A 27,511-nucleotide genomic window follows, 5' to 3' on the forward strand; every position below is an offset into this window, starting at 1 on the left:
TATTACTGAATGTCATTCAACTAACTTAGAATACAACCTCATTATCAACGCAACATCTGACGCAGGGAGAGTATATCGGATGCTTGGCAGTAGATAGACCTTTAAACACTCGCGGAAGTTGAAATTCTCAATGATTAAGTCTAAAACTTTATGATTGCATATCTGCAATTTCGTTTGCTGCTAAAGAAGACTATATTGCAATGTTTGTTAAAATGATATGAGCTTTACATATCAGGACTTATCACGTCACTTTGTTTTATTGTTAGGGGTGTTATAATAAACGTAAGCATAATATATTGTACGACACCATAGTATGGTTATGTCTGCCATCTTTGTTCAGCAGTCAGCCTTGGTCCTGCAGCAGACAGCCTTGGTCCTGCGGGACACCCTGAGCCCAGCAGGCAGCCTTAGGCCAGCAAACACTATTTGCCCAGCAGAAAGCCTTGGTCCTGCAGACACCCTTTGCCCAGCAGATAGCCTTATGTCAGCAGACACCCTTTGCCCAGCAGACAGCATTGGTCCTGCAGACACCCTTTGCTTAGCAGACAGCCTTATGCCAGCAGACACCCTTTGCCCATCAGACATCCTTATGCCAGCAGACACTCTTTGCCCAACAAACAGCCTTGTTCCTGCAGACACCCTTTGCTTAGCAAACAGCCTTATGCCAGCAGACACCCTTTGCCTAGCAGATAGCCTTATGTCAGCAGACAGCCTTTGCCCAGCAGAAAACCTTGGTCCTGTAGACACCCTTTACCCAGCAGACAACATTAGGCCAGCACACACCCTTTGCTTAGCAGATAGCCTTATGCCAGCAGACACCCTTTGTCCATCGGAAAGCCTTAGACGAGCAGACACCCTTTGCACAGCAGAAAGCCTTGGTCCTGTAGACACCCTTTATCCTGCAGACGGCCTTGGTCCTGAAGACACCCTTTGCCCAGCAGACAGCCTTGGTCCTGTTGACACCCTTTGTCCATCTGACAGCCTTATGTCAACAGACACCCTTTGCCAAGCAGACAGCCTTGGTCCTGCAGACACCCTTTGCCCAGCAGATAGCCTTAGGCGGGCAGACACCCTTTGCCCAGCAGACAGCTTTGGTCCTGTGGACATCCATTGTCCATCAGACAGCCTTGGTCCAGTTTTTAGCCTTAATCAAGCAGACAGCCTTAGCCAAGCAGATAACCTTAGAAGACAACAACTTTCACAACATTTTGTAACACATGTAGCACCTGTAACACTCGCTTTACTACAAAAGAGCACAATGCTAGCTACAAGGACAAGCTCACTTAGCCAAACATTTAACAAAGACCTTGTTTTGGTACACTTATATGGCCAAAATAACGAGAGACACAACATTCACAACATCACACGCATACCAGACATGCATCAACTCATCTGTAGTAATAAATGTTTGGTTTCCGCCTTGGAACGGTAAGCGAAACATGAGGTCACTGGAGGTTAGGTCCAGTGTTTTACAGTACTCAACCTCACACTTGTCCCAACTGGTTTCAAGAGGGTGTGTAAACAATTTACTAATTCGTCACAAACAAAAACCACAGAACAAAATTTGTTTAATAATGGAATTATTTAGTATTTCTACACTCGTCCGATTAGTAAAACATAACGATTATGAGATACCCTTCAGCCAAGTAATATTTATTTTGCTTTTGTTTTAGGGTATTCTGGGTTCCGGCTTCGCTTTAAAAGTGCAACAACAACAGAGACAAAAGCATCTGATTAGACGACGGGTACCAGCCGCTTTATTGATACAGAGTTTGTGGCGTTGTTATGCGGCGGACGAAAACTCCATCTCCATAGCAACATGGAAGCCACATATGGTTCCATGTCCGAGTCCTACACAGTAAGTAGTATTGCAAGTATGTTTCTGATTGTATGTTATTATAGTTTAGCTTGTATTTTATGTTAACACCTTTGACGCATCGAGCCGTACATGCCTACAAAATAACGTGCAACATTTATTAAACTCATACACCCAGCGTGGTTTATTTCAATATACCATTAGTATTTTCACCATCAAAGTTTAAAGGCTTGCTTTTTGTATCTGATTCAGAGTTTTATACATGCGCAAAATGAATTCCCTATTCATGATTTCCTATATACTATTAGCCTTTGATACAATCAGATAAACAAATCATTCTGAGTAGAGGCAATTACTCTTCAAAGAGTTTCGTTTGTCACCGCGCGGTTCTTGCAAGCGTTATTTGAAACTACGATTTGATGGCCGCTTGATGTGAAAACAATCCAAATTGTATATGTATGGATGTTATAAAGGATAGCAAGACTGACTCAAATAATATGCAAAATCGCTCATAGCGAGAGACGGTGTTTCTGATATATGACGCCGATTGACATGCCATAAACATTGCGCATGAATCGGAATTCGGTTTTACGTTGGTTATGGGTGGACAAAAGCTACATTCAACCAATGCTTGAAAACATTGAAATGCTAAGTTCATTTGCAAAAGTGGTATCGAGCGTCGGGTGCGTACACTTTGCAGTTCTTTCACTGGTCCACGAAAGGTCCCTGAATATTTTACTGAACGTAATGAAAAGGAATTAACTTCAAAAAATAAGTGCAAAGGTCACGCTGAATTCACATGAAAGTGGTCGTAAGTTTATTCCCAAAGGGAAGGTTTTTTTCAGGGAGTGAGTGCTAAAATGATATATCTGTTTCTTCATTCTTTTAACGTTTTTGTTTTCATCTCTCGATATGTTTAAGACTGTTTAAGTGCATGTAATCGGATTTGGCCTGGCAATATTAATATAAAATAAAGCTTTTATCGTATAGGATGATAACGAATAGCATGCCTGGATTATATAGATAAAAAATAAGCTGGCAAGGCAGATATTCTGTTTTAATAATACAATCAAAACATGATTGTGACGTCATCCATTGTTCTGTTTGTACTCTATGAGGGTAATAATGATTTGGGATTGATGATTTTCGCGTTCATATTCTTTAAATGTTGGACAGGTAGTCGAAATAAAGTACGGAACGCAGTCCAATAACCTTTTATTTAGGTTATTGGACTGCGTTTCGTACTTGAATTCTACTACCTGTCCAATATTTAAAGAATATGAACGCGAAAATCATGAAACCCAAATCATTTTTACCACAAAAAAAGTTATGAGAAAGGAAATGTAAATATAAAGATTGATTCGTTTTGTTCATGCGTTTTGTAAAATGTCCAAGAAGCGCTTCAAGCGCACGAAAAATAACAACCAATCCTTAATCATCCAAATTCATATGAGATTGAAAAATATCATTATTGTGTCCTCACCTTGTATGCCAAGTAATGTAAATTCACATGATACTTATGAGTTATGACTGTAGTAGATGAATATGTTCTAAACTCAAATAAGTCTATAAACCAAGCCCTTCTTTCATACACTATGACTTTTTCCGCTATTTCCCGTAAAAATGAATGGGCATACACATTAAAACAGTATAACGTTGAAGGTACATAACTCTTACATCACCAATACATTGTACACTACTACAATGCTCGACCCTGAAACTGATAGATATCTTTAATTGTCCTCCGTACCAACATGGTTGCTCTATTCCAGACGAAGTATTGGGTGCATTCATTATTATTTTAGAAGCCAATGTCATCGCTTCCTTAACGAACTCTGTAGTGGTTATAAACCTTATAAGCGTTTTCGATATTGTAATTTAACCTCAAACAGCTTCTAATGTTTTTCGCTCTTCGTATTTTCGACAGCTAGTTGGTTTTAGATACAAATGTACATAGAAATATCTCAAATGTAAATAATTGTACCGCTTGTATGTTAAGCTATTGTTGTCATCGGGAGCTTGTTGTAAAACATAGACATTGCTCAATATATACCTTTTCAATATTACAGAGAGCGACCATTCAAAACCAACGCTTCTTTTGTAAGTCGGTTTTCCACCCGGAGGAAAGGGGGACCTAACTCTAACAACAACGGCGGGACAGCCAGTCCTCATTACCCTTTGATATCCAGAGGTGACTCGAAGAAGCAAGGCTGCTCGGATGAGGATGTACCGGAAACCCTACAAAGGTAGAATTAACTAATAGGTTAACAGAGGAATAAGGTTATTATCTGCGGAAATAGCGATTTAAATGATAATCTAAGTCTGAATAGTACCGTATTTCAGATGAAATAAGTCAAATTTGCATACGACTACGTGTCAGCATTGCAATAATCGAGGTAAATAGTTTAGAGCTGATTTGTTACAATTTCAGCTATTATAATTTCTCAACGACTGTTAATGCAGCAAACTATATCAGATCGAAAGCATATCAAAATATACATCATTTTGTCAGATTTATTCATAACAAATCTAAAAATATATAATTAATGAGCCGTCATGACAATTTAGTAATTTGTACGGATAACTAATATGCATATCATCTTCCAAAAGCGAACTGTAGATTTAACGCATTGTATATTTAGCTTATTACTTTCATTAATAAATCTACTTAAGTAAAGTGACATTGATCATTTAGTTCACTAAGCGAACTTAATACTCATCTTTTAACCCACTAAGCAAATTTAATACTTACATTTAGCTCTCTTAGCGAACTGATGTGGTAAAGCACATTCTTTAGTATTCAAAAACTGTTGTAAACAGACGTGATCTGTTTTCGATATACACTATATGTGCTTTTCACCACATGTATCTAAAAAACAACACGTGTGATGTCTGTGTTAAGGGCCTGTTATACATTACCGATGTGCCTCGCCGGGAATTGACCGGAGCATACAATTATCAACGGCGAGCTCGATGGAGCTCCGTCGAGAATGAACTTGAAAATCACAAGTGGCCGTTGAAATACTGATGTATTACCGGTGAAATAGCTGAACAGCCACCAAAACCTACTTATCTGTCACCTTATACAGAGGCGCCACTGCTGTTCTACCGATGTGCCACGTCGAGTTTTGACGAAGTGATACCATAACGCTGCTGTGGTACTACCGATGTACGGTAAGAGTTCGGTATCACATCATTAAGAACGGTAGCTCATCGTTAATACATCGGCAAAACAACGAGATCACATATGTTCCAGTACGGTAATCATTGAGGCAGCGGCAAAATTACGGGATCACATCTGATCCAGTACGGTAATCATTGAGGCAGCGGCAAGACTACGGGATCACATCTGTTACAGTACGGTAATCATTGAGGCAGCGGCAAGACTACGGGATCACATCTGTTCCAGTACGGTAATCATTGAGGCAGCGGCAAGACTACGGGATCACATCTGATCCAGTACGGTAATCATTGAGGCAGCGGCAAGACTACGGGATCACATCTGTTCCAGTACGGTAATCATTGAGGCAGCGGCAAGACTACGGGATCACATCTGATCCAGTACGGTAATCATTGAGGCAGCGGCAAGACTACGGGATCACATCTGATCCAGTACGGTAATCATTGAGGCAGCGGCAAGACTACGGGATCACATCTGATCCAGTACGGTAATCATTGAGGCAGCGGCAAGACTACGGGATCACATCTGTTCCAGTACGGTAATCATTGAGGCAGCGGCAAGACTACGGGATCACATCTGTTCCAGTACGGTAATCATTGAGGCAGCGGCAAGACTACGGGATCACATCTGATCCAGTACGGTAATCATTGAGGCAGCGGCAAGACTACGGGATCACATCTGTTCCAGTACGGTAATCATTGAGGCAGCGGCAAGACTACGGGATCACATCTGTTCCAGTACGGTAATCATTGAGGCAGCGGCAAGACTACGGGATCACATCTGATCCAGTACGGTAATCATTGAGGCAGCGGCAAGACTACGGGATCACATCTGTTACAGTACGGTAATCATTGAGGCAGCGGCAAGACTACGGGATCACATCTGTTCCAGTACGACAGCGGCAAGACTACGGGATCACATCTGATCCAGTACGGTAATCATTGAGGCACCGGCAAGACTACGGGATCACATATGTTCCAGTACGGTAATTATTGAGGCAGCAGCAAGACTACGGGATCACATCTGTTCCAGTACGGTAATCATTGAGGCCACCGGAGAGCCGCCGGTCAATAACTGGCGCTACTGGTGCTCTACAGCCATTAACAAAGATATGCCGAAGTACTGCCGATCTACTGCCGTTGCAGATCCGTAGCTCGCTTTGGCAGCCCAACAGCATTTATTTATGAGCATGTTAAACATGAGCATACCGTTGCCTGCCGTTGCTAAGTTTTTTGCCGATGTTCTGACAATGTCCTAACGATGTACTAATGTACTAACGTACTAAGCGATGAGATACCGTTGCTCTACCGTACTAGTATCGATCCCCGAAAATCGCAAAATGTGTGCTCCGGTATAACTCATGCGAGCCAAATCGGCTAGGTGTGACAAGCCCTTTATGTAAACATTTCTTGGAGTAATAATGACAATTTATCATCAAAGTATGTGATGCTCAAAAGGTTCAGACTCTTATGCAATATATCACTAACATGTTCACGCGATGCTATACATTTAGTGAGCACTAGGAACTGTGGTCACATCCTTGCTTACACTTTCAACTTTTCTCTCATTTAGCTTTGTAAATCGCACGTGGTAAGCTATGTGTATTGTACATGTTATACTGTGGTGTGTTCCCTCGTTCTGCTTTAGAAGTTATAAGGTGCTGAACAAGACTATTGTCCAAGCCTATTGTCTGGAGTTTTGATATATTGAAATGCTTGTTTTTTGTAGGCGATGGAATCTAAAATGTAAATTTTTATTTGCCGTGTTTGCGTGTGTAGAATCAACAATCTTGGCCAGCATCTTAATCGGTTAGAAACTAACCCTGACATAGAACGATTCTCCTTGAGGTCAAATCTATATTGCTTTAGTTAACCTATAAAGCACTTGTGTTGTTGTTGTTGTTGTTTTCCAACCCCTTAAAGGGACTCGTTCGCGATTTGAAAGGTCAGACTTCGAAAATAATAAATGTGTGTAAAATGGGAAGAATTCAATGAATTTAAATGTAAAACATTATCAAAAATTTGAAAAAGAGCTCTATTACTAATAGCTATATAACAATGTGACAGAAAATGTTCTACTTTGCAGAAAAGCGTTAGTAACGCTATTAAAAATGAAATGGGCTTTGATTTACAAAATTGTGTTCAAATGAGTATCCAATATCTTCAGTTTGGAATTTATTCAGGAAGGAAAAAAACTTAAATAACTCAATTTCAACAAGTTTAAAAAGTCGGTCCCAGCATAAAATCTGTATACGAGTCCCTTAACGTGTTGATGTAATATTATTTTCTGTATACGAGTCCCCCTACGTATCGTTTTATTACTATATCATGTGTACGAGTCCCTCAACATGTTAGTGGTTTGTTATCTCCTGTTTACGAGTCCTGTACATATTGGTGTAGTATAATATCCTGTATACAAGTCCTTTTACAAATAGGCGTATTAATATCTCTGTTTACGAGTCGTTTAACATGTTGGTGTATTATTATCTCCTGTATACGAGTCCTTCAACATGTTGGTGTATCATTATCTCCTGTATACTAGTCCTACAACATGTTGGTGTATTATTATCTCCTGTATACTAGTCCTACAACATGTTGGTGTATCATTATCTCCTGTAAACAAGTCCTACAACATATTGGTGTATCATTATCTCCTGTAAACAAGTCCTTCAACATATTGGTGTATTATTATCTCCTGTATACAAGTCCTACAACATATTGGTGTATCATTATCTCCTGTATACGAGTCCTACAACATGTTGGTGTATTATTATCTCATGTAAACAAGTCCTTCAACATATTGGTGTATTATTATCTCATGTAAACAAGTCCTTCAACATATTGGTGTATTATTATCTCCTGTATACAAGTCCTACAACATATTGGTGTATCATTATCTCCTGTATACGAGTCCTACAACATGTTGGTGTATTATTATCTCCTGTATACGAGTCCTTCAACATGTTTGTGTATTATTATCTCCTTTATGCAAGTCCTTCAACATGTCTGTGTAATATTATCTCCTGTATACAAGTCCTTTAACATGTTGGTGTATTATTATCTCCTGTATACGAGTCCTTCAACATGTTGGTGTATTATTATCTCCTGTATACTTGTCCTTCAACATGTTGGTGTAGTATTATCTCCTGTATACTAGTCCACCAACATGTTTGTGTATTATTATCTCCTGTATACTTGTCCTTCAACATGTTGGTGTAGTATTATCTCCTGTATACGAGTCCTTCAACGTGTTGGTGTATTATTATCTCCTGTATACAAGTCCTACAACATGTTGGTGTATCATTATCTCCTGTATACGAGTCCTTCAACATGTTGGTGTATTATTATCTCCTGTATACTTGTCCTTCAACATGTTGGTGTAGTATTATCTCCTGTATACGAGTCCTTCAACGTGTTGGTGTATTATTATCTCCTGTAAACAAGTCCTTCAACATATTGGTGTATTATTATCTCCTGTATACAAGTCCTACAACATGTTGGTGTATCATTATCTCCTGTAAACAAGTCCTTCAACATATTGGTGTATTATTATCTCCTGTATACAAGTCCTACAACATATTGGTGTATCATTATCTCCTGTATACTAGTCCTACAACATGTTGGTGTATTATTCTCTCCTGTAAACAAGTCCTACAACATATTGGTGTATTATTATCTCCTGTATACAAGTCCTACAACATGTTGGTGTAGTATTATCTCCTGTATACGAGTCCTTCAACATATTGGTGTATTATTATCTCCTGTATACAAGTCCTTCAACGTGTTGGTGTATCATTATCTCCTGTATACTAGTCCTACAACATGTTGGTGTATTATTATCTCCTGTATACAAGTCCTACAACATGTTGGTGTATTATTATCTCCTGTATACAAGTCCTTCAACATGTTGGTGTATTATTATCTCCTGTATACAAGTCCTACAACATATTGGTGTATCATTATCTCCTGTATACAAGTCCTACAACATGTTGGTGTATTATTATCTCCTGTAAACAAGTCCTTCAACATATTGGTGTATTATTATCTCCTGTATACTAGTCCTTTAACATGTTTGTGTATTATTATCTCCTTTATGCAAGTCCTTCAACATGTCTGTGTAATATTTATCTCCTGTATACAAGTCCTTTAACATGTTGGTGTATTATTATCTCCTGTATAAGAGTCCTTCAACATGTTGGTGTATTATTATCTCCTGTATACTTGTCCTTCAACATGTTGGTGTAGTATTATCTCCTGTATACTAGTCCACCAACATGTTTGTGTAGTATTATCTCCTGTATACTTGTCCTTCAACATGTTGGTGTAGTATTATCTCCTGTATACGAGTCCTTCAACGTGTTGGTGTATTATTATCTCCTGTAAACAAGTCCTTCAACATATTGGTGTATTATTATCTCCTGTATACAAGTCCTACAACATGCTGGTGTAGTATTATCTCCTGTATACGAGTCCTTCAACATGTTGGTGTATCATTATCTCCTGTATACGAGTTCTTCAACATGTTTGTGTATTATTATCTCCTTTATACGAGTCCTTCAACATGTTGGTGTAGTATTATCTCCTTCAACATGTTGGTGTAGTATTATCTCCTTCAACATGCTGGTGTAGTATTATCTCCTTCAACATGTTGGTGTAGTATTATCTCCTGTATACGAGTCCTTCAACATGTTGGTGTAGAATGTTGGTGTATTATTATCTCCTGTAAACGACTCCTTCAATATGTTTGTGTAGTATTATCTCCCGTATACGAGTCCTTCAACATGTTGGTGTATTATTATCTCCTGTATACGAGTCCCTTCACAACATATTGGTGTATTATTATCTCCCATATACGAGTCCTTCAACGTGTTGGTGTAGTATTATCTCCTGTATACGAGTTCTTCAACATGTCGCTGTATTATTATCTCCTGTATACGAGTCCCTTCACAACATATTGGTGTATTATTATCTCCCATATACGAGTCCTTCAACGTGTTGGTGTAGTATTATCTCCTGTATACGAGTTCTTCAACATGTCGCTGTATTATTATCTCCTGTATACGAGTCCCTTCACAACATATTGGTGTATTATTATCTCCCATATACGAGTCCTTCAACGTGTTGGTGTAGTATTATCTCCTGTATACGAGTCCTTCAACATGTCGCTGTATTATTATCTCCTGTAAACGAGCCCAATTACATGTCGGTCTATTAAATATTTTAATAAAAAGGATTGATTGATTTACATTACTGAAGTTTTTGATTTGCCCCTGCTTGGTTTTCAGCTTTAATTTTGAGCTTTATTTTCCGACTGTGTTGACATAACCAAATGAAGCAAGTATATTATAAGAATTTCGCTACGTGACCAATACAACACTGTGTATCATTGTTAATTTTTTCAAGCTTTTTCCTGCGTGTACAAGATTTTTTGAGTTGCCCTTCTAAGAACATAGTCATAATTAAATGGGTATTTTAATTAAACTTTAAACGAAGGGACAATAACATAAACAATTTAAGTTACTCAACCTGTTAAGCGTTTTGATTGGACTTTTATTGTAAATATCTATTTTCAAGTGAGAAGATAATATTTGTCTTCACTAAGTCTTGTTTCGTGAAACTAGCAAAATGATATACTAACATTCTTGTACTACAATCAGAACATCTCAGCCATTTTCCACCCAAAACTATCACGGATGTATATGGACGATCTACAATGTCAGATGTGTTTATATTTAACTACTTTACAATTAGTTTGCTTAGTTATATCAATTAAGCAGTTAAATCAAACTAAAGAAATTTAATCTTTGGAATATTACAACGATTAAATGGTATCATTTATATTAATTTTACAAACTACTTTTACTGATGTACCGGCATACATTCAAGGATGTTTGTGATGGAAAATGGAGTTCCGATTGCCTTGTACTATTGGCCTATTTGTTTCAAAGCAGGAGTCACCTTAGCTTGGCCACGGGGCTGGTGGACCAGAGAGTGGACAGAATCGCCATGATGAAAGACCCGTCAATACAGTCATTTCACGTTAAGCACGAACAGTCAGAAGGTAGGGCAAGTTTCCGAAGGTAAAATGATCTAGTACGATATTTCATGTTTAGGAAGTCGCTGTTTTTTATCTTGTTGAGTTAAATGGCTCACGTTGAGGGTATATTTTAAAAAAGATCATTGTTAACTATTCTCCCTGAAATTTCATATAATTATCTTCTCTTTTCCCCATGTAGTTATGGTTATGAGATGGAAGGGAATTACAATGATAGAATAATTAAAGTTCCGGTACAGAAATATAATCTGGTAGAGAGATAATTCAAGCACGAAATACCCGGAAATAATCAAATTAATAACCTCGGTTTCTGATCTGGGAGACTTTTTTTACCAGCCAGCACCATTATGATTGGTTTTTGTGTTGTCATTTTTGTTCGAAATAAGCCTCACAGTTGTTTTGAGAGGAAACTAGGCTCGTAATGTTATTTTCATTTATTCCAGGATTTGTGCATTTCTGTTTTTTTTTGTTGTACAATATTTAAACAAGAAAAAGGTAGTGTCTGTTATAATTATTTTTTCGACACCTTCCTCTTGTCGCTTTTTATCGATTATGTCTATCAGAAGGATTCGAGGTTGTCATTTTTGTTAAGTAAGTAATTCCTTATTGGTAAGTGATGCTAAAGTTTGTTGATGATTTGGTGCCGTATTACAGAAACATCTAAATTTAATGCTAAACTTTTATTCGCAAATTGATAATATCTTTAACTGTTATTTATTTTAAGGAAGAAAGAGATATACACAATGAACATGTTCCAGTTAACGTATAGAAACTATTTGTTTTTTAAAATGATAAAATACTTTCAGAGACTTTTTTTCGATATATTTTCAAGAAATGACAACGTTTCAAAAAGCACTACTCAATATAATTATGATATCAAGATATTATCTGAATTACTCATTACACGGCAGATACCAGATTTCTCATGTTAACTTTGATATCAAACTATTCAAAATTACAAATAATACAGACACCAAAGCATTATCGGATATATAGCATCATTATAACTATGTAGCATAAATAAAACATCAAACCAAGACATAACCCTTAATATTGAGGCAATTACAAGTAGGTTTTTATAATAATATGAATAACAACGTCTCATACAGTGAACAAAATGAAAAAGGAATACAACTAGAATAATAAAAACCTATTCAAGACACAATCAACCATTTTAAGGTGTCGCTTACCAATCTATTAAGCCATCAGTGATAATGTTACATTTTGATGCGAGGTGATCCCATATAATTTTATATCATTTTGAACTGCATAACTAATATTTCAAACAATTGCCCGCAAAACAGTATAAACACATTTATTGAAGTTTTAAGTTCTTTGCTCAAACTAAAAAAGAACTTGCATTGACATATTTTATATCTTTAAACAACATTAAAGTCTGTTGTTGTTTTTTAAAAATCTGTACGATTTACATATTATTTTCTTTACACATATGCCTTTTTCAAATGATACTTAAAAATATTCGGTACAGATAAATTTTAGTTCTTTAGCATCGGATATCTGAAAACAATAAAACGTTTTAACATTTCAGAGGAGATGGACTTGTCCCCCAAAATACGCGAACTCACCATCGTTGATAAGGCCGCCATCCGGTCATTGCGGAAAATTAAATACTTTGTGGCACGGAAAAAGTTCCGGGAAGCGTTACGTCCATACGACGTCAAAGACGTTATAGAGCAGTACTCTGCCGGCCATGTGGATATGCTCGGTCGGGTTAAGAGTCTTCAGTGCAGGTAAATATGGGCGTAAGATGTTATGTCAAGATGTGAAGGGTATAGTGCGAGTCCACATGCGGGGAACAGATGGACGTCAGATGTAATGTCAAGATGTTTTGGCATTTTGTTAGTCCACAGTGCAGTTAACAGATGGACGTCAGATGTAATGTCAAGATGTTGGGATATTTCGTGAGTCCACAGTGCAGGTAACAGATGGACGTCAGATTTAATGTCAAGATGTTGGGATAGTTTATGAGTCCACAGTGTAGGTAACAGGGACGTCAGATGTAATGTCAAGATGTTGAGATAGTTCATGAGTCCACAGTGCAGGTAGCATGGACGTCAGATGTAAGACAAGATGTTGAGATAGTTTATGAGTCCAGTCCACAGTGCAGGTAGCATGGACGTCAGATGTAAGACAAGATGTTGGGATAGTTTATGAGTCCACAGTGCAGGTAGCATGGACGTCAGATGTAATGTCAAGATGTTGAGATACTTTATGAGTCCATAGTGCAGGTAGCATGGACGTCAGATGTAAGACAAGATGGTTGGATAGTTTATGAGTCCACAGTGCAGGTAGCATGGACGTCAGATGTAGGACAAGATGTTGGGATAGTTTATGAGTCCACAGTGCAGGTAGCATGGACGTCAGATGTAGGGCAAGATGTTGAGATAGTTTATGAGTCCACAGTGCAGGTAGCATTGACGTCAGATGTAAGACAAGATGTTGAGATAATTTATGAGTCCACAGTGCAGGTAGCATGGACGTCAGATGTAGGACAAGATGTTGAGATAGTTTATGAGTCCACAGTGCAGGTAGCATTGACGTCAGATGTAAGACAAGATGTTGAGATAGTTTATGAGTCCACAGTGCAGGTAGCATTGACGTCAGATGTAGGACAAGATTTTGAGATAGTTTATGAGTCCACAGTGCAGGTAACATGGACGTCAGATGTAGGACAAGATGTTGGGATAGTTTATGAGTCCACAGTACAGGTAGCATGGACGTAAGATGTATGACAAGATGTTGAGATAGTTTATGAGTCCACAGTGCAGGTAGCATGGACGTCAAATGTAGGACAAGATGTTGGGATAGTTAATAAGTCCACAGTGCAGGTAGCATGGACGTCAGATGTAAGACAGTTTATGAGTCCACAGTGCAGGTAGCATGGAGGTCAGATGTAGGACAAGATGTTGGGATAGTTTATGAGTCAACAGTACAGGTAGCATGGACGTCAGATGTAAGACAATATGTTGAGATAGTTTATGAGTCCTCAGTGCAGGTAGCATGGACGTCAGATGTAGGACAAGATGTTGGGATAGTTTATGAGTCCTCAATGCAGGTAGCATGGACGTCAGATGTAAGACAAGATGTTGGGATAGTTTATGAGTCCTCAGTGCAGGTAGCAGGGACGTCAGATGTAAGACAAGATGTTGGGATAGTTTATGAGTCCTCAGTGCAGGTAGCATAGACATCAGATGTAAGACAAGATGTTGGGATAGTTTATGAGTCCACAGTGCAGGTAGCATTGACGTCAGATGTAGGACAAGATGTTGAGATAGTTTATGAGTCCACAGTGCAGGTAACATGGACGTCAGATGTAGGACAAGATGTTGGGATAGTTTATGAGTCCACAGTGCAGGTAGCATGGACGTCAGATGTATGACAAAATGTTGAGATAGTTTATGAGTCCACAGTGCAGGTAGCATGGACGTCAGATGTAGGACAAGATGTTCGGATAGTTTATGAGTCAACAGTGCAGGTAGCATGGACGTCAGATGTAAGACAGTTTATGAGTCCACAGTGCAGGTAGCATGGACGTCAGATGTAGGACATGATGTTGGGATAGTTTATGAGTCAACAGTGCAGGTAGCATGGACGTCAGATGTAAGACAGTTTATGAGTCTACAGTGCAGGTAGCATGGACGTCAGATGTAAGACAATATGTTGAGATAGTTTATGAGTCCTCAGTGCAGGTAGCATGGACGTCAGATGTAGGACAAGATGTTGGGATAGTTTATGAGTCCACAGTGCAGGTAGCATAGACGTCAGATGTATGACAAGATGTTGAGATAGTTTATGAGTCCACAGTGCAGGTAGTATGGACGTCAGATGTAGGACAAGATTTTGGGATAGTTTATGAGTCCACAGTGCAGGTAGCATGGACGTCAGATGTAAGACAGTTTATGAGTCCACAGTGCAGGTAGCATGGACGTCAGATGTAGGACAAGATGTTGGGATAGTTTATGAGTCAACAGTGCAGGTAGCATGGACGTCAGATGTAAGACAGTTTATGAGTCCACAGTGCAGGTAGCATGGACGTCAGATGTAAGACAAGATGTTGAGATATTTTATGAGTCCACAGTGCAGGTAGCATGGACGTCAGATGTAGGACAAGATTTTGGGATAGTTTATGAGTCCACAGTGCAGGTAGATTGGACGTCAGATGTAAGACAGTTTATGAGTCCACAGTGCAGGTAGCATGGACGTCAGATGTAGGACATGATGTTGGGATAGTTTATGAGTCCACAGTGCAGGTAGCATGAACGTCAGATGTAAGACAGTTTATGAGTCTACAGTGCAGGTAGCATGGACGTCAGATGTAAGACAATATGTTGAGATAGTTTATGAGTCCTCAGTGCAGGTAGCATGGACGTCAGATGTAGGACAAGATGTTGGGATAGTTTATGAGTCCACAGTGCAGGTAGCATGGACGTCAGATGTATGACAAGATGTTGAGATAGTTTATGAGTCCACAGTGCAGGTAGCATGGACGTCAGATGTAGGACAAGATTTTGGGATAGTTTATGAGTCCAAAGTGCAGGTAGCATGGACGTCAGATGTAAGACAGTTTATGAGTCCACAGTGCAGGTAGCATGGACGTCAGATGTAGGACAAGATGTTGGGATAGTTTATGAGTCAACAGTGCAGGTAGCATGGACGTCAGATGTAAGACAGTTTATGAGTCCACAGTGCAGGTAGCATGGACGTCAGATGTAAGGCAAGATGTTGAGATATTTCTGAGTCCACAGTGCAGGTAGCATGGATGTCAGATGTAGGACAAGATTTTGGGATAGTTTATGAGTCCACAGTGCAGGTAGCATGGACGTCAGATGTAAGACAGTTTATGAGTCCACAGTGCAGGTAGCATGGACGTCAGATGTAGGACATGATGTTGGGATAGTTTATGAGTCAACAGTGCAGGTAGCATGGAAGTCAGATGTAAGACAGTTTATGAGTCCACAGTGCAGGTAGCATGGACGTCAGATGTAAGACAATATGTTGAGATAGTTTATGAGTCCTCAGTGCAGGTAGCATGGACGTCAGATGTAAGACAAGATGTAGGGATAGTTTATGAGTCCTCAGTGCAGGTAGCATAGACATCAGATGTAAGACAAGATGTTGGGATAGTTTATGAGTCCACAGTGCAGGTAGCATGGACGTCAGATGTAGGACAAGATTTTTGGATAGTTTATGAGTCCACAGTGCAGGTAGCATGGACGTCAGATGTAAGACAGTTTATGAGTCCACAGTGCAGGTAGCATGGACGCCAGATGTAGGACAAGATGTTGGGATAGTTTATGAGTCAACAGTGCAGGTAGCATGGACGTCAGATGTAAGACAGTTTATGAGTCCAAAGTGCAGGTAGCATGGACGTGAGATGTAAGACAAGATGTTGAGATATTTTATGAGTCCACAGTGCAGGTAGCATGGATGTCAGATGTAGGACAAGATTTTGGGATAGTTTATGAGTCCACAGTGCAGGTAGCATGGACGTCAGATGTAAGACAGTTTATGAGTCCACAGTGCAGGTAGCATGGACGTCAGATGTATGACATGATGTTGGGATAGTTTATGAGTCAACAGTGCAGGTAGCATGGAAGTCAGATGTAAGACAGTTTATGAGTCCACAGTGCAGGTAGCATAGACGTCAGATGTAAGACAATATGTTGAGATAGTTTATGAGTCCTCAGTGCAGGTAGCATGGACGTCAGATGTAAGACAAGATGTAGGGATAGTTTATGAGTCCTCAGTGCAGGTAGCATAGCATCAGATGTAAGACAAGATGTTGGGATAGTTTATGAGTCCACAGTGCAGGTAGCATGGACGTCAGATGTATGACAAGATGTTGAGATAGTTTATGAGTCCACAGTGCAGGTAGCATGGACGTCAGATGTAGGACAAGATTTTGGGATAGTTTATGAGTCCATAGTGCAGGTAGCATGGACGTCAGATGAAAGACAGTTTATGAGTCCACAGTGCAGGTAGCATGGACGTCAGATGTAGGACAAGATGTTGGGATAGTTTATGAGTCCACAGTGCAGGTAGCATGGACGTCAGATGTAAGACAGTTTATGAGACCACAGTGCAGGTAGCATGGACGTCAGATGTAAGACAAGATGTTGAGATAGTTTATGAGTCCTCAGTGCAGGTAGCATGGACGTCAGATGTAAGACTAGATGTTGAGATAGTTTATGAGTCCACAGTGCAGGTAGCATGGACGTCAGATGTAAGACAGTTTATGAGTCCACAGTGCAGGTAGCATAGACGTCAGATGTAAGACAAGATGTTGAGATAGTTTATGAGTCTTCAGTGCAGGTAGCATGGACGTCAGATGTAATACTAGATGTTGAGATAGTTTATGAGTCCACAGTGCAGGTAGCATGGACGTCAGATGTAAGACAAGATGTTGAGATTGTTTATGAGTCCACAGTGCAGGTAGCATGGACGTCAGATGAAAGACAAGATGTTGGGATAGTTTATGCGTCCACAGTGCAGGTAGCATGGACGTCAGATGTAAGACAAGATGTTGAGATAGTTTATGAGTCCACAGTGCAGGTACCATGGACGTGAGATGTAAGACAAGATGTTGAGATAGTTTATGAGTCCTCAGTGCAGGTAGCAGGGACGTCAGATGTAAGACTAGATGTTGAGATAGTTTATGAGTCCATAGTGCAGGTAGAATGGACGTCAGATGTAAGACAAGATGTTGAGATAGTTTATGAGTCCACAGTGCAGGTAGCATGGACGTCAGATGTACGACAAGATGTTGAGATAGTTTATGAGTCCACAGTGCAGGTAGCATGGACGTCAGATGTAAGACAAGATGGTTGGATAGTTTCTGAGTCCACAGTGCAGGTAGCATTGACGTCAGATGGAATGTAAAGATGTTGAGATAGTTTATGAGTCCACAGTGCAGGTAGCATGGACGTCAGATGTAAGACAAGATGGTTGGATAGTTTATGAGTCCACAGTGCAGGTAGCATTGACGTCAGATGGAATGTAAAGATGTTGAGATAGTTTATGAGTCCACAGTGCAGGTGGCATGGACGTCAGATGTAAGACAAGATGGTTGGATAGTTTATGAGTCCACAGTGCAGGTAGCATGGACGTCAGATGTATGGCAAGATTTTGAGATAGTTTATGAGTCCACGGTGCAGGTAGCATAGACGTCAGATGTACGACAAGATGTTGAGATAGTTTACACAGTGCAGACAAAAGATGGACGTAACATGCAATGTCGAGATGTTCTGATTGTTCTGCGTGTTATTTGTGACATGCTTGGCATTGCAGGTACCACAAGGACACAAGGTGTAATTCTAAGATTTCGGGGTATTTTGTAAATTGGCCTTGTTAAGGGTTCAGTACATTGAATGTTAATAAATATTTAGAAATAAACGCAACATTGATTTATTGACATTTGATGACAACAGATCAGCAACATTTGTTAACAAAAATACCCTGACATATACTAAATTTAACGTTGAGTACTTAAGGTTTTTACGACACTTTCTTATAGTTTTAATGTAACCAATTTTGAGGAAATTTTATAATTATTAAGGGAAGGAAGCCCTTGTCATTGCCTTAGGCTCAGTTGTCCGCCCTACTTGGCGCCTTTCTCACTTGTTCTTTAGTTTAAACACTGTTTGGACTGTTTAACAACTAGTATTGTTAAGATTGGACCGAATATCCTTGCAATGACGGGTAGTATATTGAACACGATATTTATACCTTTCATATGCTACAAATCCCATCATTCTATGAAGAACAAATAGCAATGATACATTCATAATTTGGGAATCTGTCCAGTATCTAAAATTTGTTTCAATGTCTGTAATGGATTTCAGATTGGACCTCATTCTTGGAAAGTCTGGAAGTAAAAACAAAGACGTATATGATTCAAAAGTTAGCTTATCGTCTAGAATCGTGAAAGTTGAAAGACAGGTATGAAAATAATCAATTTTCCTTTTGAAAAGTATTAATTTACAATTTCTATCAATGTCAGTAGACTAAACAAAACACACAGTTGCTAACAATCGTCCAAAACGATTGAAAAAGAAGTTTTTCGGAAATAAATGACATTGTCCACAAAAAAGTTCAGCCAAACGGATGTCTGCGATCCTGAAAGTGAGATGCTTGTTTTCACCTTCGAACTATTATATGCTATGTTGTTTTTTCTTTCTAAATCGATCGATAAAATGAAGTTGTTTTTTTACCAAAAAAATCTACATTTATCAATTGTAATTTAAAGTCGTGCTAACTTTATTTCAGGTAGAAGACATTGAATCAAAACTCGATCTTCTGATTGATTTGTACAAAGAAGACCGGAAAGTCTTGCTTCAAGCTAGAGCAAGCGTTACCAATAGTTCGGCCTCGAACGAGCACGCAAATCAAAACCAGCAAAATTGTCCAAAACCACGGTCAATCCTGGTCGATAAACAGTACACGAGTGAACCGTCATCGCCAATCATAGAAAAGCATCCGAAAAAGTTCATGTTACGCAATCACTCAGACCTTAGCTCAAGAATTCGTAAGCGAGTCACTTACAGACTTCACTCAGCTCCTGTCCGACACTATGGTAACGTTCCAAATAATGAAGAGGGTGAAGAAAGTCATCATGTAAATAGTGAGTTTGACAGCTTGAGGGACGAAGGTAATGCAGATGTAAACAGTGTTTGTTCGAGTAGAACAGTTTCAAACGAGGATATTGTTGAAGACAGAGATGGAGAAACAGTTGAGTGTGAAGCGTATACAAAAAAACAGTACACTCAAAAACAAGAAATGTTGAAAATAAACAATGTCAACAAGGAGAAGTCTTCAGTGAAAGGTGAAACGAATCAAAATTATCTTGATTACGATGCTCACAACAATGATAACAATGAACTCGAACCTAATGGTTCATATTGTCCTCATCATAATGAAGAAGATTGCTCAGAAAATCCAGACGTTAATGACGTATTTGAAAACGACTCTGCGGATGAATGCAAAATCGATATCGAGACGACCTGTCTAATTAAGATTGACCCACCGTATTCAGACACTGCTCGGGAGATGAATGACTCCAAAGATAGGCGAGATCTAGAACACATGGTTTTACTGCCTCTTGGATCGATGCAAGCATTAGCAGCAGATTCATCGGATGTATAAAATATAATACGTAAAATATGTGTTTATTTAAACATTCGTTTAAAATTATGCTCAGTACTTTTTAATACTTAAAGTTTATCGAATCATTATTTCCTTAAAGTTTTCAGAAATAGTCATAATTATCATTACCATATCTATACGTAAATTTTTTACCATGCATACCATTTTTTTTCAAAAGAAATGAAATGCACATCTTGAAGTGTTAAATAGATCCATTCGAAGAGTATATTTCGGAAAGTATGCCACCAAATATATAACTTTAGGCTAGAATGAAATATTAGAACAATGTTAAAAACTGATAAATAATTGGAAGAAACAAAAATGTATTGTCATGTGACATATAAAAACTTTAGTTTTTCCTGTTGAAAGGCAAAAGGTCAAATGTACATTTTTTTTTTTTAATTATTACAAACATTATTTTGAGGTTAGATAAATTAGCATTAAAATAAAAATGTATTAGAACTGATTTATTATACTGACTACCGTGATTACCGTTTATACTTTGTACATATTGTATACAAAGTTTGTTTATAAACTGGCAATACCAAAAACAACCTCAAACGATTTATAGTTCGATTTTTTTTAATCAAAACATCAAACTTTTTAAGCTATTAAAATAAAAAATGCATCTTTAAAACGACAAAATAAAAATTGAACTTTTGTCGATAAATGGTTGAATTAATTTAGTTTATAATCACGTTTCGTTTGTACAAAGAATATATGTTCCGTTTCAGTTAATATTCACAGACAAAATTGCCATGAAAATCATTAATCATGGGATTTTGGTACTAAACTTTGAAATATTTTAAATGATTTGAGCATCTCTACTCGTCATGTATGCATGGGGTGGGAGCGGAAAGGTTATGCATGGGGTGGGAGCGGAAAGGTTTTATCTGCTACTTTAATCAATGTCATGTAGGACGTTTTCGTGTTTACCCCTTGTAATAAACACATACGATGAGACAGGGTAGTTTGGAATATCTATAATAAGTATTCATTGTTGGTAATTAGTGGAAATCACTTAATAATTATTACATTTTGAATACAATTCAGAATGGCAATAAATTTAATCTCTAATAAATCAGAATTGTTCTGTGTGATTGTATATATTACTGTGATTTTCTGTTTCTATTAAAACAACATGAACCTGATTTTCGTTTGGTGTTTTCGTAGTGCATTTTATAGTGACGTGTAAAGTGCAGCCGGAGAATATAGTCTCAAGTCCTATTCTAACACCAGCATCGTATACATTTTGTAACTTGGGCATTGTAAGTGTATGTATGAAATGGACGAAGATAATAAGTATCTTCCAAGACATAGAGTTTAAGATAGGTTCATTCTAACCCGAGCGTAGAGTGTTTTGCGGAAACGAGGTTTACCGAGTTTCCGTAGAACACCCTGCGCGAGGGTTGGGATGAACTTATATTACATGAGCGGCTGTGGTAGATACCTTTTCTCACACCTCAGTTAAACGCAATAAAGTTAAAACGTACTTTTTCGCTAAACTTTTTTTGTGCGTAATGAAAATAAATTGCTTATAGATATGTCATTTTTGTGGTTGTCATGGATATGCGCGCAGTGATTCCGATTATGTAAATAGTTAAATCGTTCTTTAGTTCTGAGGAGAATGCGGCATTATTTCTTGAATGCAGCGTGAAAAACTTTTTTATGGTGCCATTTGAAGCGGGATAATTACTTAGGATTTTAAAAATTGCCACAAGACAAGGTTTTCATGATGCTACAGACGATGGTCGACAGGGGTAATTGTGTGCAGACAACAATACAGGAGTTCCATACGGGTACTTGTTTTATCGTAGCCTAGGGGCAAGATAAGAATTTCCAGTATGGCATTTTTTTTTGGTCTACTCATCTGAGGTGGGAAAAAAGCTTTTTCTGTTACATAAATCGAAGCTTGTTTTCTTTTTAAAATAATAGACTGCGACCAATGTTGGTGTATGATAAGCAACCAATGTTGGTGTATAAATAGCAACCATTGTTGGTGTATGATCAGCGACCAATGGTGGTGTATGATCAGTAACCAATGTTGGTGTATGATCAGCGACCAATGTTGGTGAATGATCAGCGACCAATGTTAGTGTATAATCAGCGACCAATGTCGGTGTATGATCAGCGACCAATATTAGTGTATAATCAGCGATCAATGCTTGAGTATGATCAGCGATCAATATAAGTGTATGATCAGCGACCAATATTAATGTATAATCAGAGATCAATGTTGGTGTATGGTCAGCGTCCAATATTAATGTATGATCAGCGACCAATGTTGGTGTATGCTCAGCGACCAATGTTGGTGTATGATCAGCGACCAATGTTGGTGTATGATCAGCGACCAATATTAGTGTATGATTAGCGACCAACGCTGGTGTATGGTGAGCGACCAATGTTGTTATATGCTTAGCGACCAATGTTGGTGTTTGATCAGCGACCAATGTTGGTGTATGATCAGCGCCCAATGTTGTTGTATGATCAGCGACCATTGTTGGTGTATGATCAGCGACCAATGTTGTTTCATGATCAGCGACCAATGTTGGTGTATGATCAGCGACCAATATTAGTGTATGATCAGCGACCAACGCTGGTGTATGGTGAGCGACCAATGTTGTTATATGCTTAGCGACCAATGTTGGTGTTTGATCAGCGACCAATGTTGGTGTATGATCAGCGCCCAATGTTGTTGTATGATCAGCGACCATTGTTGGTGTATGATCAGCGACCAATGTTGTTTCATGATCAGCGACCAATGGTGGTGTATGATCAGCGACCATTGTTGGTGTATGATCAGCGACCAATGTTGCTGTATGATCAGAGGCCACTGTTGGTGTATGATCAGCGACCAATGGTGGTGTATGATCAGCGACAAATGTTGGTGTATGGTCTGCGATCAATGTTGGTGTATGGTCTGCGATCAATGTTGGTGTATGATCAGCGATCAATGTTGATGTATGATCAGCGAACAATGTTGGTGTATGATCAGCGATCGATGGTGGGGTATGGTCTGCGATCAATGGTGATTTATGGTCTGCGATCAATGGTGGTGTATGATCTGCGATCAATGTTGGTGTATGGTCTGCGATAAATGTTGGTGTATAATCAGCAACCAATGTTGGTGTATGATCAGCGACCAATGGTGGTGTATGATCAGCGACCAATGTTGGTGTATGATCAGCGATCAATGTTGGTGTATGGTCTGCGATCAATGTTGGTGTATGATCAGCGACCAATGTTGGTGTATGATCAGCGATCAATGTTGGTGTATGATCAGCGACCAATGTTGGTGTATGATCAGCGATCAATGTTGGTGTATGGCCTGCGATCAATGTTAGTGTATGGTCTGAGATCAATGTTGGTGTATGATCAGCGACCAATGTTGGGGTATGATCAGCGACCGATCAGCGATCAATGTTTGTGTATGATCAGCGATCAATGTTGGTGTATGCATAAAGTGATATCAAACGGAAATCAGCCAGTCCTCAAAATACAAAACAATCATGAACCGTTTATATCATGTTTCCGACTGGTATACGAAGTAAAACGTGACATGCCATGAATTTCTGGAACTAGTCTATTTGCAGTGAATCAGGCAATAAATGTTTACCAAATACATTTCGCTCTATTCTTACTTGTTGGGTTTTATGTTTACACCATGACCTCTATTTTTTTGCAAAAAAAAAAATGTGACTATGTAGCAGTCGAGACGGATGCATGTTTATACACCAAACGGGACGAGCTGCGAGTCGTCAGAAAAATGATCTATCGTAATATTTCTTTTTATTATATGTGTCCTATCTTTAAACTAACTGATTTTAGTTTTCATTAAGATATAATACGGCATTTCCCGGAATTTCCGCCCCGAAAAGCTATTGAACGCTAAATAAATTGTAAAAAACTTAATTAAGCATCAATGGTAGCACTTAAAACATGTAAGTATGCTGATAAATTTAATGTATTATAAACGACAGGAGTTTGATAATGATATTTCAATACGGCGTGCTGTATTTTTACTGTTCAATATTGAAATGGAAACTGATAGGCATATGATAAAGAGTGTTTATTATCGAACTGCGACAAGCTGAAAAACATTATGTAAGCAGACAATGTGACGTCATAGTTTCATGGTTCAAAACGTATTATTGAAAGCAGACAATGTGACGTCATAGTTTCACGGTACAAACATGATTAAGTCAGCAGAAAATATGACCTCATAGTTTCATGGTAAAAAAATATGTAAGCAGACAATATGACGTCAAAGTTTACAGTGACTGGAGATAGGACAGTGCTTTCCATAAGTGAGGTGTATTAAAAGGCATTGTGCACTTTTTAGGTAATGAATGTTTCTTTTTTGTACAAAAAATGTTTGATATGATGTTAACAATCACACTGATATCTCAACAATTTACTATAATACCCATCTTTTTGTCACGATTGGATCATGCTTTATAACTACGGGGTTGTACATGCAGTTTTTGATAATTCGAAACCATCTCACGCAGTGGATATTGTGAAACAAGCAAAAGGATGTTTCGTATCAAACACTTGATGCCTTGATGAGGCTCGGCAGACACAGGGTTCTTTAGAGATACCTTGTGCGAAATTATTTCAACATGTAAAACGTAGCATAATATATTATACGAACATGTTTACCTAGTATGTGGCATTACTCAAACTATTAAAATGATTCCTCAGTGTGTTCTCATCAGATTTAATTAAACTATTAATTTTAAAAAGTCGAGCAATACACACAAGACATAATAATTTAAGCTGTTTGTTAAAACGTTTCATTTTAATCTTTCTTCTTCTTCTTCTTCTTCTTCTTCTTCTTCTTCTTCTTCTTCTTCTTCTTCTTCTTCTAAGCGTGACTTGTAAAATCATAATCAATGTGTGTATTCCTCGTGATAAATTACGTCATATATGCTACGTCGGAAGGCAATATTTTGTTTAAGATGAAGACTTAAAACAAAGATAACTTTTCTTTTACTACACCATTTTAAAGGAAACGAAGGGCAGTCTATGCCGCTTAAAGAGTCCCGCCTTCGTTTTTTTTTACCGGAGTTTGATAAGGTGATTAGTTTCATAAAATACTTCACCAGACCTGTTTCAAAAATAATGTTTTGACAGTGTTCCGTCAGACGGCCGTTTAGTGAAAAGGTTTGACGAAGTGTTTTCAGAAACTAAACTCTCAATCAAATTCTGGTAAAAGACCGAAAGCGGGGCTCCGTAAGCGGCGTAGACTGTGCAATGTTTTAGTGAAAATGGTGAAGAAACAGTGAAGTTATCTTTGTTTAAAGTCTTCATTCGAAGCAAAAAGTTGCCTTCCGACGTAGCATTTATAATGTAATTTATCACGTGGTATACACACACTGATAATGAAAGGATGGTATGTATTGTGTGCAATGAAACCACGATTGCTAGTGTAAAACATACAAATGAAACTTTATAATATTTATAAGCATATACTGCACATCCGCAATGTTGAAGCGATCCAATTTTTGTTTTGAATGCTTTTAAAGCAAAGTCTTTGTAGAGAGGCATATCGACTGAAATTATTTTTTAAAACAGAATAGTTACTCATGGAATATACAGCAGGGGTACTACCTGGCAGACACATTAATGGTACTGGATCCTTTACACTTGTTTATTTGAGTTTATCAAGGTCTGCCCGCGCCCATTAGCTGAATTATGGCTTGACCCTGCCGTGACGCCATCACGACTTAAATAGTTCTTAAATGCCATAAGTGACATGAGATAGAAGTGACAGCGATTCGCAGTCAAATCCAGACATTGGAAGACTTGAAGAAACAGAGTGAGATACAACAGATCCGGGTGCGATACCCTCTTGGTTCTCACATGTTATTATGCCTCGCGAATAAGATAATCCCTCCCGGCATCGCAGCTTTACCTTCGCCCCGATTGCGTGTAAGTTACCAAGAATCATAAATAATGGTGTTATTCGAATTTAAGAACATTCTGAAACTGCACGAAGACACTGTTTCCCAGTTCCATATTTTTATTCAGTGATTAAAGCATTCATACTTCGAGTACGACTAGTTTAACAAAGGCGACCTGGCTTCACCAGTTCATCTAACAAAACTCACTCTTGTACATCTGTGTTCATCTCACATTCTTGACTCAACTCGACTCAACTTTAAACACAAAGACACTGTTTCCCAGTTCTATTTTTATTCAATGATTACAACACACATTGACTACCAGAGGCTATCTAGCTTACTCCAGTCCATCCCCAAAACTCACTGCCTTAAAGAATATAAGGCCATCTCGAAAACTCGATTCCCTAACACAGCGAAATGTAACAAATATATACAAAGGTGGTAGGTCAGATTCGTGCCAACTAAACTACAAAAGCATACACTCACTTGTAATTATAATAACATGCCAGCTTATTCATAACTGTGCGTTTGTCAGCCACCTTCGCATAAGTGGACAATAATATATCCAAATGGCCCTACAATAATTAATATGAGTATAAAAAGAAATGGTACAAACTTTAATGCACCAGTCAATTGTAACCACAGCCCCCAGGTCCGGGGAATAGCGGGGACTTTGACTTTCGGTCCAGCCAAGCCCGGGTAAAGTCCCCGCCCGACGGAGACGTCCTGCTGGTAAAATCCCAAATGCCCTCGAGCCCCAGGCCCATTCCGCGCTATTTTCGGCGCGAAGACAAAACCACCGTATTCATCCGGCACTGCGGGGCCACCTGGAAGGCAAAAACACGGCCCATTTCCTCGGCTATCCCCGGTATACCCCCGGACCTACGGGGACCGTGGTTACAATTGACTGGTGCATACGATCATGTTTGACAAATGTACATATGATAAAAAGCAAATTGTCCATAAAAGTAACGATAACGTTCTTGTTACGTTACAAGCACAGACTAAATGGTTACCACATTATGGTGATGATAGATTACTCGTTAATAGATTAAAATACTTTTTTGATGTAATTGATATATAATTATGTTTTACTTAATAAAAATTCCCTCGTACAATAATAAGATTCTTCTTTTTCAATTTGAACAAATTCAATAGATACTTATTTAGGGTTAAGTAGGTACACTTTTGTAAAGCAATTTCGCGGATTTAAAACTCGAGATATATTACGTTTGAACAATGGAAACATAATACACTATTTATTGAAGTTTTGCCAACTCTGCTATTTTCTCTGCAAGTTTAAATAATACCTGTCTTTGCTTAAAATGTTATTCCATGTTGTCATTAACCTTTAACTGCACATATCGCATGCATAGCCACACCGCACTCTTC

General features: G+C 38.5%; 1 protein-coding gene across 3 annotated transcripts in view; it reads left to right on the forward strand.

The window, feature by feature from the left end:
• The window catches only part of LOC128205038 (potassium voltage-gated channel subfamily KQT member 4-like), a 108,884-nt gene extending 87,520 nt beyond the window's left edge, over positions 1–21,364 (forward strand). Inside the window, exons 8-14 of one of the 3 annotated variants that reach the window (XM_052906439.1) lie at positions 1,674–1,858; positions 3,886–4,062; positions 6,570–6,587; positions 10,945–11,057; positions 12,601–12,802; positions 18,914–19,010; positions 19,338–21,364. In XM_052906439.1, the coding sequence (XP_052762399.1) occupies positions 1,674–1,858; positions 3,886–4,062; positions 6,570–6,587; positions 10,945–11,057; positions 12,601–12,802; positions 18,914–19,010; positions 19,338–20,213 (1,668 nt within the window). In that variant the 3' untranslated portion in view covers positions 20,214–21,364. The remainder of the gene's footprint in view (positions 1–1,673; positions 1,859–3,885; positions 4,063–6,569; positions 6,588–10,944; positions 11,058–12,600; positions 12,803–18,913; positions 19,011–19,337) is intronic. The other 2 variants (XM_052906440.1, XM_052906441.1) reach the window with 2 other exon arrangements.
• The last annotated feature ends 6,147 nt before the right edge of the window (positions 21,365–27,511 follow it).

The sequence above is a fragment of the Mya arenaria genome, chromosome 10 (assembly GCF_026914265.1).
Source record: "Mya arenaria isolate MELC-2E11 chromosome 10, ASM2691426v1".
Classification (NCBI taxonomy): Eukaryota; Metazoa; Mollusca; class Bivalvia; order Myida; family Myidae; genus Mya; species Mya arenaria.